Source organism: Saccopteryx bilineata, chromosome 7 (assembly GCF_036850765.1).
Source record: "Saccopteryx bilineata isolate mSacBil1 chromosome 7, mSacBil1_pri_phased_curated, whole genome shotgun sequence".
NCBI classification, from domain to species: domain Eukaryota; kingdom Metazoa; phylum Chordata; class Mammalia; order Chiroptera; family Emballonuridae; genus Saccopteryx; species Saccopteryx bilineata.
Genome location: NC_089496.1, coordinates 89,069,097 through 89,085,087, shown reverse-complemented (window position 1 = coordinate 89,085,087; position 15,991 = coordinate 89,069,097). Strand labels below are relative to the sequence as shown.

Sequence of the window (15,991 nt, the reverse complement as noted above, 5' to 3'; positions counted from 1 at the left end):
TGCATGCACTTAAAATGAAACTGCAGATTATATTTGTTGAACTTTTTAGAGGTTTAGTAGACACTTTGGGAAATGTGGTCAGAGTGTTCCTTCTCACCTACCTCTCTTGGCAGTATCTGTCATTGTCCTTTTTTTTTATTTATTTATTTATTTATTTATTTATTTATTTTACAGAGAGAGAGAGTGAGTCAGAGAGAGGGATAGACAGGAACAGACAGACAGGAACGGAGAGAGATGAGAAGCATCAATCATTAGTTTTCCATTGCGCGTTGCAACACCTTAGTTGTTCATTGATTGCTTTCTCATATGTGCCTTGACCACGGGCCTTCAGCAGACCGAGTAACCCCTTATTGGACCCAGTGACCTTTGGTTCAAGCTGGTAGGCTTTTGCTCAAACCAGATGAGCTCGCGCTGAAGCTGGCAACCTTGGGGTCTCGAACCTGGGTCCTCTGCATCCCAGTCCGACGCTCTATCCACTGTGCCACCGCCTGGTCAGGCTGTCATTGTCCTTTAAACCCTGCTTGACCCCCATCCGACTCCGCAGTGGCCCTGGCTGCTCGGCCCTCTCTGACCTTTATACACGAGCCTGTCACCTTTTCTTATTATTACTCACCTTTCATCATTGTCTTTTTCTCAGATTGGTACCTTTACATCTTCCCTGTGCTTGTGCCCTGTTGCCAGATTCCGTGAGCTCTTAAAACCTTCTGGAATGTTCCCCAGCTACTCTCAGCTCTCTAGGGCATCATCACCACCTTCTAGTACCCAACAGCCTATTCCTGGGGGACTGTTTCTATGCCATGGCTTCGTGAACTTCACACACCTGAAGCCTGACAGGCTAGCTGTCCTTCGGCCTCAGTGTTGCACACCTAGAGATGTTCTGTATGGTGGGCAGAGACCACACAACAGGGTCAGAGAGGCAGGCTCAGTCAGCGCTGAACCTGTGGCTCCTCTGTCCAGGCAGCTCTGGGAGGTTACAGCCCTCACCATGCTTCCAGAGGTCCTTCCCACAGCTCCTCTGATGGCTCTCTTGGCGGCTTCTCTCACCCTGGCTTAACCCCAGAACGCCCTGGAGAATGAGCACTGCCCCTTCAATTGTGTAGTCATTTCCTCCACAAGTGCTGACAAGCCAGACCTGACTCTGTTTTCCTTTTGTTTGGCAGCTCTTTTGTGACAGGGACAGCTTGTTGTAGACACTTCTCACCTCTAAGAATCTGGGACCTCAACAGGTAAGCGATTTCTGAGCCCACCATGGCTTGAGGTGAGGGTGGGGCTAGAGCTGCCTGGGAGGCAGTAGAGAGAGCTGGCTGAGCCAGCTCCTGCCCCAGTTGGCCGCTGAGTAGTCCAGGGGGAGGCTGGAAGGACCCTGCCCCCAAACCACTGGCCGCCTCTGCTGCAGTGTCTTTTCACATGGAGCCATTCTATGAGGAGACTGTTGAAGTATTTATAATAGGGAAATCATTGCACGTAAAATTGGATTTATGATACTTATGATACTTCTTCTCCGAGGAGTGCCTGACTATGTAGCTACATAAAATCCCTTCTATCCTCAGAGATGATTTTTCTAAAAAAAGAAATTTTGGAAATGGCCTATAGATCCATAAAAAGAATTAAAGAGAACAGCTAAAATACATCTAGGTTTTATTCACAATTCTCTACCTTAGCAGGCTTGACACATTCCCATTTAATTATCTGCTATTCTATTGTGTGGTTTTAAAAAACTTTTTATTTTGAAATAATTATAGGTTCATAGGAAGTTACAAAAATAGGACAGCAAGGTACCTGTGTAGCATCTTATGTAATATAATATCAAAGCCAAGAAATTGACATTGGTACAGTCCATAGACCTTTATTCAAATTGCACTTGTGTGCATGTGCATGTGTGAGTGTGCATACATACTTTTTTGCAATTTTATCACATGTAGATTCAGGCAGCCGCTACCATAATCAAGATACAGAGCTATTTGTTCCATTAGCACAAAGATCCCTCGCGCGCCCTCTACAGTTGTGCCTATCCACCACTTCCTCTGGTTCTTGACCTCTGGCAACCACTTGTGTTCTCCATCTCTATAATTTTGCCATTTTGAAAGTATTGTATAAATGAAATAATATAATATGTAACCTTTTGAGATTTCCCCCATTTAACTCAGCATAATTCTCTTGAGACCTATAGAAGTTATTACATCTGTCAACAGCACTGTACTTTCTGTTTGCTAAGTGGTGCATGCCCTGGTATGGATATACCAGAGTTTCTTTCCCCACTGAACAGAATTACCACTTGAAGGACATTTGGGTTGTTTTCATTTTTTTTTATTGCAAATAAAACTGTGACGAACATTTTTGTATAGGTTTTTATGTGGATATACAATTTATTTTGGGGGGGATTAATGCCCAGGAGTACAATTGCTGGGTCATTTGGTAAGGCTATGTTTAGTTTTTTTACCTGTCAGACTGTTTTGAGTGTCTTTACCATTTTATATTCGGACCCCAGTTTATGAAAGATCTAATTTCTTCACATCCTCAATGGCATTTGGTGGTGGTACTTTTTTTTTTTTTTTGCAACAAGTCTAAGAACCCTTCACCTTGCCCTGGGCACCTACATTCTGGTTTTCAGTGCTGTATGAGTGATGAGCGTGTGCTCATCCTGCCTTTCTCCTGTCTCAGTTGCTCTAGCTTGTCTTTTCCTTTTCTCTCCATCTCTCAAAGAAAGTATTAGCCATATCTTTTTTTCTGAAATATCCATTATGTTGTCAGTCTTTCTAAAAGATGTTTTTATAACACTTGAGGTATTTTAGTTACATACGGTTTTTCTCTATAACATTCTCTTGATGATCATTCAACTTGCAGGGATAGGAAGCTGTGACTTTACCCGCTAGCACATTACGTCTTTGCATAGCTCTGAGAGTTAGAGTGCCTGCCCTTCATTGAGGCTTGGTCGGCTTTCTGGGGGTGTGATCCTGACAAGAAACATGTTGAACTTCTCCTTTGAAGACAGGTTGTTAGATTTCAGAAAACTTTGGCCCTGGCCAAGTAGCTCAGTTGGTGAGAATGTGGTCCTGACATGCTGACGTTGCGGTTTTGATTCCTGGTCAGGGCCCATACAAAAAGCAACCAATGATGACATGAATAAGTAGAACAGCAAAATCAATGTTACTTTTTCTGTGTGTCTCTGTCTCTCTCCCTTCCTTTTTATCTCTAAAAAAATCCCAATTTTTAAATAGATGTCAGAAAACTTTGGTCCGGCTCCTTCAGGGTCTTCTCCTTTCCAGGCAAATGTCTGAGGCCCTTCAATTGTTGCTCATAAACATAGTAGGTCAATGAGGGTGCTTTTTTCTGTAAGTAATGAAGATCTAATTCAAAGTGACTCAAACTATAAGGGATTATTATTGTCCTAAGTGGCAAGGAGTTCAGAAGTTGGATGGTTGGTTGATTTCAGGATTGATGGGTTCAGTAGCTCAATGAGACCATGGAGGCCCATTTTCTCCTCAGCTCTCTGTTTTGCCGCTGCAGTCACGGTGGCTTTTGCCCTTGCCCACCGGTTTGTTTATAGAAGCTCTTCTAACTCATAAGGCAATACCCAAAGGGAAGAAGGGAGGAAAAGAACATGTTCCTGCCTGGGGTCCCTTTTTAAGATGAGGAAACCCACCTGACCAGTGGTGATGCGTCGATCTGGGACACTGAGGTCCCAGGGTCAAAATCCCCAGGTTGCCAGCTTGAGTGCAGGCTCACCAGCTTGAACACTAGCTCAAGGGTCGCTGGCCTGAACGTGGGATCATAGACATGACCCCATGGTTGCTGCCTTGAGCCCAATGTTGCTGGCTTAAGCAAAGGGTCACTGGCTCAGCTGGAGCCCCCCGGTGAAGGCATATATACTGCTTACAAAAATATGGGGATATTTTATAGCTTCATATTCATTTTGAAATATCCCCTAATTTTTTTTTATTTTTTACAGAGACAGAGAAAGAGTCAGAGAGAGGGATAGATAGGGACAGACAGACAGGAATGGAGAGAGATGAGAAGCATCAATCATCAGTTTTTTCATTGTGACACCTTAGTTGTTCATTGATTGCTTTCTCATATGTGCCTTGACCACGGGCCTTCAGCAGACCAAGTAACCCCTTGGTTGAACCAGCGACCTTGGGTCCAAGCTGGTGAATTTTTGCTCAAGCCAGATGAGCCCGCACTCATGCTGGCGACCTCGGGGTCTTGAACCTGGGTTCTTCCGCATCCCAGTCCAATGCTCTATCCACTGCACCACCGCCTGGTCAGGCAAAATATCTCCTAATTTTTGTAGCAGTATATGAGAAACAATCAATGAATAACTAAAGTGCCACAACTATGAGTTGATTCTTCTCACATCTCCCTTCTTATCTCTCCCTCCCTTGCTCGCTAAATAAATAAATAAATAAATAAACAAATATGAGAAAGACCTTCCTAGGAGCCCCCAAGCAGATTGTTATATTTAGTGAGCCAAAGTGTATTCTAGCACTCCTCTGAACCAAACTCTTTCAAGGGAAATGGAATGCCCAGTCAAGATTCATCTTCTGGGCCTGGGGAAGAGCTCAACTTTCCACCATATGCACTGGCAGTGGGGGCAGCAAGAAAGAAAGTGAGAAATAGCTAGATGGGTGACCTACAGTGTTGGTCTCACACTTGTTTCAGGACCATTCTCACTTGAAAGTTGTCTCTAATTTATCTGGTTTGATCCCTCTTGGAATGGATGTTCACAATTGAGCACTGCACATAGCAGGTGTAGGCTGAGGGGTAGCAGGCGGGTCATTGCCCTTACTCCCACCCCTCTCCTTTGGTGCTGTAGTGGGCTGATCACTCTGTTGCTAGCGTAGCTAAACAGTGTTGCAGTTTCTGCATTTTGTGAAGGTTTTTTCCGTGGCTCACTCTGCCAAACTCCTGTTCCTGGCAACTTCTTACATCTGAATGGGGCTGGTGTGTGATGGGGGGCTGTGAGGAGCGACAAAGGCTGTGTGGTCAGACAGACCTGGGTTCTAGAACACTCTGCTGCTTATTCTATGATCTAAGGGCCTCAGTTTCCACATTGCTAAATGGGATTTAATTATCCCTATCTAACAGAACCAGTATGAACAATATTACTTTTTTTTTTTTCATTTTTCCGTAGCTGGAAATGGGAGGCAGTCAGACTCCCGCATGCGCCCTACCGGGATCCACTCGGCATGCCCACCAGGGGGCGATGCTCTGCCCCTCTGGGGAGTTGCTCTGTTGCATCCAGAGCCATCCCAGCGCCCGAGGCAGAGGCCACAGAGCCATCCTCAGCGTCTGGGCCATCTTTGCTCCAATGGAGCCTCGGCTGTGGGAGGGGAAGAGAGAGACAGAGAGGAAGGAGAGAGGGAGGGGTGGAGAAGCAGATGGGCGCCTCTCCTGTGTGCCCTGGCCGGCAATCGAACCTGGGATTCCTACATGCCAGGCCAATGCTCTACCACCGAGCCAACCAGCCAGGGCTGAACAATATTATTTTCAAAAAGTATCTGCACAGTGCCTGTCACCTTGGAGGCAGTCAGCGACTCTAAGCTGTCCTTCCCACTCTTCCTCCCCATCCACAGCTGTCTTCCATCCACACTGGTCCCGTGGAGTTCGTGTAGGCTCACCCTTTCAGTCCTCTAAGTATTTGTGGCCTGTGACCAGTGGAGCGGTTGGGAGTGAACCTGCTGACCTTATGGCACAGAGAAGGCTCTTGAGTCACAAAGATGGGCATTTCTGCTGAAGAGCAGTATCTTTAGTCATATAGCAGACCTGGTCTTTGGTATTATCACTGGCCTGGGCCCAGAGTGGTGGCAAAGCCAGTGAGGTTGGGATGACCGCTGTGGCTCAGCTTTATCTTGCAGGTTGAGTAACCTTTGAGTGGACTCTTTTGCCTGTGGTCGCTTTGGTAGGGGTATGTCTGGCACAGATTTATGACCAGGATGAAGTTCTAAAGCACCAATCCTTGAATGATGTTCTTTTATGAAATCCCTAGATACCACTAACCTGAAACACTGGGTTTTTCCAGAACCTGAAAAGAACCCAAACAAGAGTGGGTAAAAGATAGTTATGGTCTTGATTTGCACTAGAGCCAGGCAAGAAACAGCTATGACACTCTCTGGCCAGCCTATGGCAGGGCTGCCTGGTGTCACATGGCATTGCCTTCTCTCTAGCCCCCAGACTCCCCTCCTCACTGAGAGGAGCCAGGCTTTGTTTAAACATCTCTTCTGTCCCCAGGGGAGGTTGGAGGACTGAGTGGGCAGGGATTGAGGGAAAGATGCCTTGGTAGAGGCATCTACTTTTGGTGGGAGGAAACGGATGGACAGGACGACTGTCTGTAGCTGTCTTTCCCAGAGAAGGCCGAGCAGATAATAAAGCCATGTAGAAAATAGGATTAAGGTAATGAACAGGCAGGACAGAGTTTGATCTTTCAATAATGCCAAAGCCTGACTGACAGGCCAATCTGGAAGGTGGAGCAACATTCCCGGCAGGACTCAGTGGCAGGGCGGTGTGTGGTGCTGGGTGGATTCTTTTGCTTTTAACTTGTCACTGCTGAAACCTGAGGAGCACTGGGATTTTCTCTTTTATGTGTGCAATGACTTGGAGGGGGGAGTATTGAGGGGCAGTTTTGCTGTGAGCATCACCCCTCCAGAGGCTGCCCTCAGGATGATGTAGGGGGCTGGGACCTGCTGAATATCAGTGCTTCCTCATCCATTTGTGTCTCTCAGTACTTGTCCTTGGGCAGTCTAGGCTACTTACAACACCTGGAGACTTCTTTCAAGGTCACCTTGGCTTTCTCAGCCCTTTATTCCATCAAGACCCCTGGAGACTCTGTTCTCTCCATGGGCTAGGAAAGGGAGGTCCTTGGTAGATAGAGTACAGGTCAAAGGGCAGCTGTGGCACAGCCACTGCCTCGATGTCAAGGAACTTGGCTTTCGCCACTCCATCCTTCCTCCTTTTCTGCCTTTTTCTCTCCTGGAGCTGGGGACCATGGGCTGGGCCCCAGGATGGGATTTCTTTTCTTTTTTATTTTTTTACAGAGACAGAGAGAGAGAGTCAGAGAGAGGGATAGATAGGGACAGACAGACAGGAACGGAGAGAGATGAGAAGCATCAATCATCAGTTTTTCATTGCGACACCTTAGTTGTTCACTGATTACTTTCTCATATGTGCCTTGACCGCAGGCCTTCAGCAGGCCGAGTGACCCCTTGCTTGAGCCAGCGACCTTAGGTCCAATTGGTGAGCTTTGCTCAAACCAGATGAGCCCACATTCAAGCTGGCAACCTCGGGTTCTCGAACCTGAGTCCTTCTGCATCCCAGTCTGATGCTCTATCCACTGCGCCACCGCCTGGTCAGGCCAGAATGGGATTTCTAACCTGTCCAAACCAGGCAGAGAGAAAGATGGAGTCCTTAATCCAATCTGGATCAATTCATTCACACTGGTCCCGTGGAGTTCATGTAGGCTCACCCTTTCAGTCCTCTAAGTATTTGTGGCCTGTGACCAGTGGAGCGGTTGGAGGTGAACCTGCTGACCTTCTGGCATAGAGAAGGCTTAATTCAATGCTGGCAAGCGTATTGCTGCTTCTGAGGGTAGATGGTCTTCAGGCCCAGTCTCCAGCCCTCAAGGGCTCCATCTTGACAGTGCCAACAGCCAACCACTGAAGTGTCCTTAGCTAGACCCTACAGTCCCATCAGGCCTCAGGGTACTGTGCCAAAGCCATCCTGTACCTGGAACTGATGTCTGGAGGAATCAGGCCAATCTTGTTTTCTGTGTCTGCATTTGAGCAGTACCCTTACCTAGGCCCCAGGGAAGGTGTCCGTGTGGGGATTGCTTCCCACCTGCTGGAAGGCCAGGGGTGGAGTGTCTGGCTAGCCTGACAGAACACACCCTCTTCCAGGGCTCGTTCTTGCTTTGGGTTATACTTTTCTGCTAAGGGGCATTTGAGCTGGATCTAGCATTGGTGTCCTAAGAGCAGGGCACAGTAGTCACCCTGGTGGTGGTGGGCAGCTGAGCAATAGGGTGAAGAGGCCTGTGATCCCAGACCTGGAGGTGTCACAGTGGTCCAGCCATAGCTCTAAGCCAGCCTGGGGACTGTCAGGAGAGAAGAGGACAGGGGTGAGCTTTGGTGGCCTGGCTGCTCCCAGGGAACTGAGGGTTTGAGTCCTCGGCTAGGCACTGTGCTGCCCTGTGTGTGTGACCATAGGCAGGGCCCCTGCACATATCCTCTCATCTCCCCTTTCCCCTTCAGGCCAGGGTCATCCCCAGTTCCCCACTCTCCTGCATTTCCATCCTAAAGCCCCGAAGTCTTCTTTCTCAGTGAAGGCTGGTGGATAGGCTTCTCACACATTCTGATAGGTACCCTCTGTTTTTCCCATCTGAGCCTTTTGCTCCACCTGACCCCTGTGCCTGGATTAACCCTTCCCTGCCTCCTGAAATCCTGCTCACACTTCAGCATAAACAGCACCTTCATTACAAAGCCCACCCTGATTCCTGACCCCTGTGGCTGGAGTTGGTGACTGTTAGAGAACTCATAGGACCACCTTGTCAGGTGGCCTGGTATAGCTCCCCCTTGGGCTGGGAACTTATTTTGGGACCCTAGACTGAGCACAGGGGCTGAATATCAGGGCATCTTTTGACATTGGAATGGCGAGGGTGCCTGGCTGCAGCCTATCTAACCACTTAAAAGAGGAACTCGTGTCCTGAGTATAGGCTGGGCCACTGTAAGGACAGCATCAGTGCCCACCCTGCCCAGGTGTGGCTTTTTCTCTGCCTCAGGCCCTCCGCCTCCACCCAGGCAGGAGGCCTGGCCCTAAGTCAGGCTGATTACGGAAATTGCCACTCTTTAAAGTACCTGCCTTCTCCTTTGAAAGTATTACTGACAGCTTTTTTCATTTTCTTTTTTCTTTACCTCTTTAAGGAACCCTGTAATTTCTTTCTCTTTCTTTCTTTCTCCCCCTTTCTTTTTTCTTTCTTGTCCCTTGTCCCCCTGAACTCTTTGAAATTGGCTCTCTGCCTACTGACACCAAACTGATACTTTGCGTTTCACTTCTCCTTATCCCTTTATGGCAACAGATGTTGAAATTTTGTATCCTTTTATCTGCCCAGCTGCCCCTTCCTGTAATTATGGTCCTCTTGTTAGCAGTACAAAGTGGACTGCCTGGCCTTTGAGCCATTGTGTCTGAACATGTGTGCACATGTGGGAGCTGGGGGCCGTGCACGCGTACACACATGCATGCAAAAGGCTGTGTGCTTGGCCAGGGCCCTTCCCTCTTACCTGGCAGGGCTAGGGCAGGCAAAACTTTCACGGGCTTCTCCTGTCTCCACCACTTCGTGGTTGCATTTGAGACCTGTCTCCCTCCTTGATTCTCCCGCTCTCCCTCTAGGGGACTGAACTAGGATAACCACTCCCTGCTCAAAAGCCTTGCAACTTTCTGTCACTAGTGGAGTTCATGCCAGCTGAGCAGTGTGCTCACCATGGTCTGGAAGCCAGATGTTCCTTCACCTGGGCCATCCCCTCTCTCCTGTCATTCATTGCCTGTCACAATCCTGTCACTCACTGAAGAATTACTCAATACCCACAGCCAAATATGTTCTCTTGTCTGTGTCTTTATACAACTCTCATCTCTCTTCTGGTGCCCACTAGGGTCACACTTTGTATTAGTTGGATATGTGACAAACTTATTATCTCCCTCACTAGATTGAAAACACCTTGAGGACAGGGACAATGTCTCCTTCAAATTCACACTTCTTCCTGGAGTTTCTATTAAGCACAATGCCTGGGTACAGGTGTTCAATAAAAGGTTATTGGTCAAAGAAAGGAAGAGAGGGAAAGAGGGGCAGGAAGGACGGCAGAAAGAAAAGGAGAAAAAACTTCTCATTTTCTTAGCAACTATGTTGGGCCCAACTTATACCTTTAGGCTACCTGTCTCCTGAGAGCAAAAGAGATGTAGAAAGATGAACTGTTTGTCCCTCTCCCATCCATTCCTTCCCCTAAAAGCCATTGTTGCTTTTGGGGGCAGCACATTGTCCTCACCCCCAAACAAATGCAAGATGAGCACCCACAGGCTCTCCAGGGAGCAGCATCAGGAACTCAGCATGTTAACAGTATAAAATGGTGTAGGGGCCATAGGTATTCTTTGATGTGGCCAGGAAGGTGGGAGCCAGGGGTCTTTCAGGGCACTTTAGCACAGGAGGACTTCCTATGGGCTGTGGCTGTGGCTGTGGCTGTGGTGGGAGTTCAGGCAGACAGGCAGGGGAGGTACCAGAGACTGAAAGGAGCCAACGCAGGAGAGAGGAAAGAAGAAGGGAGGGGAGCAGGGCCTCGGGCTTCTTGCCTCTTCAGGGCCCAGACTGGGGGTGGGGGGTATTTCTGCCAGGGACTGCCCTACCCTACCCAACTCTAGCCTGGCACACAGGGCCTTCTCCCTGATCAGACAGCCGGGTCTTCTGGGCTAGCACCTACCTTTGTTGCTTTCCCTCATAAAGATGGTCATGCGGGGTATGTGTGTGTGTGTGGGGGGGGGGGTCAGTGTCTTATTTAAATTTTCCTCTGTCAGGAAGTTACTCTCTGTCCTCCCACTTTCCTCCAGTGTCAGTGGAATTGCCTGGGCAGCAGGGTGGGTTGGGCCAGGGAGACCTGATTCCATCTTCAGTTGTTCCTGGGATCTGGCCCCACATAGTCAGGCTGCTGAACACAACTCCAAGCAGCCCCCCGGCCTGCTCGCATTCATCAGGCTCACAGGGGCGGCCCCATCTGCCTTTATCTTTCCCTGGGTTGAGAGAGAATTGCTAGAGTCATGCTTGGGGGAGACTGGGTGTGGAGGCCCCCCAGCCCTCGGCAGCTCCTGGAGGCCTGGGCTTTGTGCACAGGAGTTGGAAGGGAATGGACTTTTTGTCTGGCCTTCTATAGTGACAGACCCGGCCCTTGCTCCTGCCTTGGCCTGGGGCTCTGAGCGGCAGTCCTGTTCCCACACAAGTTGTTCGACAGCCAAGGCAATGCACCCCCCTCTCGCCCCCCACAGTGATAGGCCGAGAAGCATTCTTAACATTCTTTCCAGAGAAAAGGGGTGAAATGTCTGAATTTGGGGGTCACCATGTTATACAAATTGCAATCTAATAGTTTTTTACAAGAATACACTTGCAGTAAGAAAAGGAACTCAGAGGAGGGGCTGAGGAGACAGCTTGTTTTGTCCCCTTCCCCCCCCCCCCAAAGTTTGGGCTATTGTCAACCCATCTCTCTCCCTACACCACAGCAGTGGAGCTAGAGTTTTTTAGTTAAATTGGTCCAGGGATGGGGGCCACAAAGGGCCCATGGTGCCATTTCTGTTTGTTTTCCCAAATCAAAACCCCAGCAGGGCTCCTGTGGCACCGCTGGGCTGCTATTAGAAGAGACTGGCCATTTCCCAGAGCATAGTGTGTCAGTTTATGCTCTGAACTTAACTTCACCAGCCTTGAGAGTCCCGGGCCCAGAGGCAAGAGAAATTGTATCTTTTTATTGGCCCATTTAAAGTGTGTGTGGCCATTTCAGAGAATCAGAACAGTGCTGCAGGGAGAAAACTCCTCAGCCCTGGACCAGGCTGGGCTGATGAGAGGGGTTTTTGGGACCTGTCCTGGCCCCCAGGGGCTGATACTCATTCTTGCCCTTGGGTCTCCCTCTGAGGGTAGAGTTCTGTTTCTTACTGTAGACGTTGTGATATGACACTTTCCAGTTGTGGCTCAGATGTGGGGGTAGGGGCCTAGGGGCCCAGGTTGGCAACTTGGTCTGGTTGTGGCTCTTATGCTACTGATCCTGCCTCACTCTCGATACCCAGCTCTCCTTTCCTCTGAACCCTGGGACCAGGGTGGGCAGGTAGAGCCATGCTGGGCTTCACGCCCCTAACCCCACTGCCTTTCATCTTCTATTTCAAACAGACAAACATGAAATTACTCCTATAGATTAAAGAGGAGAGCTCCTCAGTCATTCCTGGAGGCCTCACTAATGGAGGGGGCAGGGCCCCCAATCTGGAAGGAGGGAGAACTGTGGAGCAAAACAGCCCCTACCCAGTATGTACAAATGTGCGTGTGTACCCATGAGAGAGGAAGAGAAAGACCAGCCGCTTTCAGGGCTCTGGCCTGCCCAGGGTGGATGAATCGTGACTGGTGGCCCATCAGGGAAGGCAGGGCTTCCTGGAAGTCCGCGTCAGTGATCTCTAGGAGATGCTGAACTGGAGAGGCTTTCTGGCTGATCCTTCTCAGGATTCCCCCAACATCCCCGTCCCCCGATGTTCTACCCCGATGGAAGAATACTGCCCTGGGAAGCAGGCTGGGGGCAGGGTGCTGACTTAGGGCCTAACTCCCCACCAGACAGCAACAGTGCTCCTTGCTGGGGGTCACCTACTGTCCAGGGCTCAAGGAGAAAAGAACCCACAGCCCCGTCTTTACTCCTTCAGCCTTCATGGCTGAACATGAAGCCATGGAACATGGTGGCTCTGCTGGGGAGAAAGGAGGTTAAGGGTTAGCGTCTGTGTGAGGTGGAAGGCCTAGAGCTGAAGGCCACATTCACACATGTGACTGGCAGCCTCATCTGCCTTAAGCCCTTTGATGAACACTGACTGGGCTAAAGCTGGGCTGGTGTGACCACAGAGTCTTCCCCACTCCATGCCCGGGCCTCTGACCTGTGTGTCCCTGTGAAGTGTCCAAGGCCTTACTCCTCCTGTCATATCAGGGAGGAGAGCCCTGCATCTCTTGGGTAAAGTTGAGGAATAGGGTCTGGAGGTTGCCCTTCTTCTCCTTCATTCCCCCCAGTCATTCCACAAACTCACTGCTTCTACCCATCCCCTAGCCACAGGGATTAGCGGGTGCACTTGATGTTGAGGGGTAGTTGCTAGGGCCAGGAAGCCCCCCTACGTGGTTGCTAGGGGTCTGGCATTGGGCGAGGGGCCTGCCCACTGCCGCGGTCACGGAGGGAATTACACAGTCACAAAGAAATTGTTCTCAGTAATCTGCTCTTTGCCACTGGGAGTGGGGGGGTGGGGGGTAAGGGTGGGGGAGCAAGCTGGAGCCCAGCAGGCTGGGGGCTGTGATCACAGAGGCGTGCTCGCCCCGGGCTGGGGGCCAGCCTGGCCGGGAACACCAGGGACCAGCCTGCTAAGCTGCTTTCTCAGCGATTTCTCTCCCCAGACACAAAGGTGTTTACTTGTTTTAACATCTCCTGGGACTCCCCTTCTCCCTTTGTGTGGTCTTTATCCCCAATGAGGTTTGAGCCCCAGATTACAGGCAGGAATTAAGGCATTGGACTCAGGCAGCTCAGAACTGCATGACCTGCGGGATCAAGGAGTATAAAGTAACCAAGTGTGTGTGTGAGGGGGGCAGACCCCTTGAGCAAGGCCCATTCATTGTCCTGAGGAGGAGAGGCTAGGTGGCGGGTGGCCAGAGTGCAGGTGTGACGGAGGGGCTGCCGGTGGCTGATTGAGGCCTTTAGCTGGGGGAGGGACTGGGATTGAGGTGCAAGGGGAGGGAGTCTAAGTCTAGCTCAGGAAGGAGAGCTGCATTTCCCTAGGGACTGATACTTGGAGGCTAGAAGAATCTGTGTGGGCCAAAGTGGGACAGCGACTCATGCTCTGCCCTCCTCTCTCCCCAGTGGGCAGCTGATGACGCACCTGGGCAGTGACTTTCCCCCAGGGGCTGGGGTTCTGGACCTTATGTACGAGTCCCCTTTCACACTCCTGTCCTGTGGCTATGACACCTATGTCCGCTACTGGGACCTCCGAGCCAGTGTCAGGTGAGTGTGCTAGACAGGAGGACACGTGGGGGAAGGCCTGTGCCAGCCCTGGTGGGAGAATGCACAGAGACTCCACGGCAGGAACGGGTGGGGAGTCGCTGGCAAAGTCAGGTCAAGCTTGGACTCCCCTCCTTGGGCACTCTTGGCCCTGATAAGAGCCTCAGGAGCTGTCAGGGTGCAATCCCTCACCATTTGGTCCCAGAGGTCTGTCCCAGTAGACCCTGAAGCTCCCCCTGCGTCTCCTCTTCTTGGACAGGAAGTGTGTCATGGAGTGGGAGGAGCCCCACGACAGCACCCTGTACTGCTTGCAGACAGATGGGAACCACTTGCTGGCCACGGGTTCCTCCTACTACGGTGTTGTGCGACTGTGGGACCGGCGCCAAAGGGCCTGTCTACACGTAAGCATCCCGCCCACCTCATACCTCCAGGAAGCCAGGACTCAGTTTTATGGGCTGCACTTGAGAGTGGGTATGCCTGGAGAGGGTGGAAGACTACAGTGGTGCCTGGCCCACTGCACTGGGCCTGGGAATCCTGGGTTTGGGCTCCCCTTCTCCCACTCGGGCCATACTTACCACTCTTGCACTCTCCCTTGCAGGCCTTCCCACTGACATCGACACCCCTGAGCAGTCCTGTGTACTGCCTGCGCTTCACCACCAAGCATCTCTATGCTGCACTGTCTTACAACCTCCACATCCTGGACTTTCAAAACCCGTGACAGTCAGGGCCACCCAGCCTGTGGCCCAGGGAAGCCAGCTAGCTACTCAGGGACCTCTCCTGTTTGGAGGGGGCAGTGATAACTCCTCCCCACCCCCGTGCCTGTGTTCTCAGACCTGTGACCATAGTGCTCAGGTCCTTAAGCTAAAGGCTGCTGACTCCTGGGGATCTGGAGTTACCAGAGGCACAGTCCCTTCAGGAACCAGTTGGAGTGAAGGGTCCTGCTGCTTTGGGGAGTGAAGCTGAACCCACCAGGCCTTGCTTTCCTGTTGGCCACAGCAAGGCGCCCCCTGCACCCCACTCCTTTATAGAGCCATGATAGCTTCGAGTGAGGTAAGGTGCCCCAGCCTTTCTAGTGGTCCCCTTCTGTCCTTTCTCTGGAAGGAGGCTGAGGCTGTCAGTACTTCTACTGGCACCAGCCCCTACCTCCTCAGTCAGACCTCAACCTTGACCAAGCTTTGGGGTTGGGGACTCATTCCTGGGGCACTATGACGTGGTCTCCCTTTGAAACCAAGAAAGGACAAAGGGAACCCAGAAGTTTTGAATGAAACTTCAGGTTGGCTGTGGAGACATGCTATAATGTTCATTTTTGTAAAAAATAAAGCTTAATTGTTCACAGATCTGGTTCCTCACTGGCTGGGGGTTCCTGGAAGGCCCCAGGGAGAGGAGACAACAGATTCCAATTTGGGGATGTGCATGCTGGGGAAAGGGTAAGACCAGCTCGCTCAGTGTTCCAAAGAACAAAGGTTTCTTTCTTTTTTCTTTTTTTTTTTTTTAGGAAACCCTCTAATTGACCACCCACACCTCTGGCCCCAGTTGGGGGGTGAATGTCACCTGGGGGGGTGGAGAGGGGACCATCAAAGGGCTCCAGGCTTCCAGGAGTTAAGCTGCTCTCCATCTGTTGTGACCCTTCCTCACCTGAACCCAACATGCACACATTTCACAAAGCCACCACCCTTATTCTGGCTTCTCACCCGTAGTCTTTTCACATCCTGGGCTGTGTCCGGGTTTCTGCATTTTAAATAAAAACTCACCTGACCAGGCGGTGGCGCTGTGGATAAAGGATCAGCCTGGGACACAGAAGATCCAGGTTTGAAACCCTGAGGTCACCGACTTGAGCGCAGGCTCATCCAACTTGAGTGAGGGGTCACTGGTTTGAGCATGGGATCACTGACATGACCCCATGGTTGCTGGCATGAGCAAGAGGTCACTGGCTCAGCTGGAGCCCCCCAGTTAAGGCATGTATGAGAAAGCAATCAGAACTAAGGTGCAGCAATGAATAATTGATATTCTCATCTCTCTCCCTTTCTGTCTGTCCCTCTCACTCTCTCTAAAAAACACACACCCTTATCTTGAATCCCTCTGGGACATGTCTGCAAGCTAAAGTAGTGCAGGGCCCCTTCCAGCCTAGTCGTTTTCTGAGTTTATGCAAACGGGTTGGGGAAGACAGCCCTCTGCAGCTGTGGTCAGGGTTTCCCCACCCCCTTTGCCAGCTAAGGCCCATACCTCCCTTTATATGGAAGGCT

The 15,991-nt window shown here is 50.5% G+C and overlaps 1 protein-coding gene across 4 annotated transcripts in view; it reads left to right on the top strand.

The window, feature by feature from the left end:
- The window catches only part of FBXW4 (F-box and WD repeat domain containing 4), a 107,357-nt gene extending 92,274 nt beyond the window's left edge, over positions 1 to 15,083 (top strand). For 2 of the 4 annotated variants that reach the window (XM_066240289.1, XM_066240288.1), the window contains 4 exons: positions 1,161 to 1,226; positions 13,611 to 13,751; positions 14,008 to 14,149; positions 14,347 to 15,083. In XM_066240289.1, the coding sequence (XP_066096386.1) occupies positions 1,161 to 1,226; positions 13,611 to 13,751; positions 14,008 to 14,149; positions 14,347 to 14,466 (469 nt within the window). In that variant the 3' untranslated portion in view covers positions 14,467 to 15,083. The remainder of the gene's footprint in view (positions 1 to 1,160; positions 1,227 to 13,610; positions 13,752 to 14,007; positions 14,150 to 14,346) is intronic. The other 2 variants (XM_066240290.1, XM_066240292.1) reach the window with 2 other exon arrangements.
- The last annotated feature ends 908 nt before the right edge of the window (positions 15,084 to 15,991 follow it).